The 2,241-nt window shown below is 45.1% G+C and overlaps 1 protein-coding gene across 1 annotated transcript; it reads right to left on the reverse strand.

The window, feature by feature from the left end:
- Window positions 1-2,239, reverse strand: BBBOND_0002660 (hypothetical protein, conserved; the record flags this gene model as incomplete). The annotated part of the gene is made up of 1 exon (XM_012915104.1): window positions 1-2,239. A coding segment is annotated over one exon (2,239 nt), but the record flags the coding sequence as incomplete, so codon positions are not given.
- Window positions 2,240-2,241: the final 2 nt, after the last annotated feature.

The raw sequence follows: 2,241 nt of genomic DNA on the forward strand, positions 1-2,241 counted from the left end.
CCGTACGACACTTTGGCTTATCATCGCCGCACTTACTACTGCACTCGTCGTACAGCTTTTTAAGCAGATCGTAGAATGTTTCAGTAATGTATACAACCCATGATAGATATCTATCCGCGTGTTCTTTGGAATACTTTACACGGGTGTCATCGCAAATAGCCTGCAAGTATGCTCCGCATGGATGGGCGGGAGAGTCACTGTCACTTTTGCATTCAATGAGCGAGAAGAGGTCACCGGTGAGATGCTTGCCATTTTTGTGATTACTGCTCTGTTGTATCGAAGTAACAATTAAATTGTCATACTGAACGTCGAAATACGCTTTCCGTACAGCCTCGTTAAATGCATCCTGCTTATGCTTTATGCCACCGCCGCTCCAGCTGGACAGGTATCCCTGGAAAAAACCGAACATATCGCCAAGCGTCTGCGGAGCACGTTGTAACACACATGTTAAGGAAGAGCAAAGTGAAGCCAAGGGTGCATCCGGCCTACCGCAGAAACGTTCAAGGAGGTCCTTAATACGTTTCCCTTTAGGGGAATGAGAAGCTGTAATAGTAATATCTGAGAAACCCATGGGAGTAAGGCATGGTTTACCGAAGTGATTCGGCACAGCGCATTCCAGCTTACACCCAGGTTTTGTAAACGAATGCGGGAGGAAGCCCTGTAATCCGTCCTCTAAGAATGACTGAAGTGGCGATTTTAGTCCGCAACTAGGATGCCGGTCACACGTTTGGTTATCATTTTGGTTACCTATTTGGTCAGCCCTTTGGTTGACCATTTGGGGACACGTTTGACCACGGATTTGTTTGGCACATTGCATGGTGTTACAGTTCCATGCTGAGCCACCGACTCCTTTGCCATAATAGCAATCTTCCCAGCCACTGCGACCGGTACCGTTCTGACACTGCCTATATAAAAAGCGAAGTTGATGATACACTCTATTCAAGATGTCTGTGAACATATCGAAGCAGGCACCCGCATTGCTAGGATACGACAAACCGTCGGGATTCGAACGGAACTCAACGGCGTATCTCCCGTCGGCGTCACCCAGACCGAGGATGACAATCAACGTATCGTGGGAGTAGAAGCAAACGCTTTTCAGGAGAGCCGCTAAACCGGCATACGTAATTTCAGATGGATATGCTTCTAATTTGTACTTGGCTGGGTTGTTAATATCTTCGGCCTTTTCAGGCTTTTTGAACAGGTCCTTGATTGACTTGTAAACGGAAGTGAGTGCTGGATTGAGCCACAGGCCGTCGAGCCACTGAAGCATTTGATATACGTTGGACGGCGTTTTCGGATGTGAAGGGATGTAGTAGTGACATACTCTCCAGTAGCTTTCAAGTTTGCCAAAGAGGAAATGGATAACGTCCAGTAGAATAATGTTGACTGTGCCCTGTTGTGAAGCACTAGCGGTAACCTTTCTATTCTTCTCCTCTTTCCATGTCCTGAGTGTTTCGATTTTCCCAGCTTCTTTAATGGCAGAATTAAGTAGCGTCGATTGTATTTGCGCGCCCGTGAACCGCGCCTCGTTCCTCAACTCGCCTTCATGAGAATCCCGCAATTTGGAAACCACAAAACCACACCCACGCAGAAAAACGCCAAGTGGATTCATGAGGTTATTAGTAACTTCCAAATTTATTAGTTTGGTTACACAAGTACCTTTCGTACCACACTTCGCTGTTAACTGCCCAATGTCATGAGTCAGTATCTCTAGTGAAGTCAAAAATACCTTCGAACACTTCCTACCGTAGTCAGTGGATTCGAAAATTTGCTTGTTTCCTGAGGTGCTAATTTCGTATTTACCAAGTACCACATCACCTTCAAACTTCTCACTGTCATACCTCGAGATGTACACCTTCCTCAACTCCTCAATAAATTTGCCCAATCCCTTAACGATACCATCAAGTACCGGGGTGTTCGTGTTTTCAAATCCGTCGGGTATCAGCTGAGATACCGCTGATTCTAGCTCGTCGAGTTTTTGCGGCACCTGATAGTCATACCGTTTCTCCTTGGTGATGTGGTTGAGTAAATCTTGAAGTGCGGTAAAAATAGTTTCGACCTTATTAATATACATACTTTCTCTATCTGGAGGCGTAGGATTTTTCTTTTTGTTCTCCTCGTCATGAACTCTTTTAATTTCTTTCTTGAGATACAGCTGCAATGAGCCGTAGAACACTCTGAAAACGTAAGATAATTTTGACGCTGGACTATCATCTTTTTGACTCTTAAGTAACTCCATAT

Source organism: Babesia bigemina, scaffold Bbigscaff_70318, assembly GCF_000981445.1.
Source record: "Babesia bigemina genome assembly Bbig001, scaffold Bbigscaff_70318".
NCBI lineage: Eukaryota > Apicomplexa > Aconoidasida > Piroplasmida > Babesiidae > Babesia > Babesia bigemina.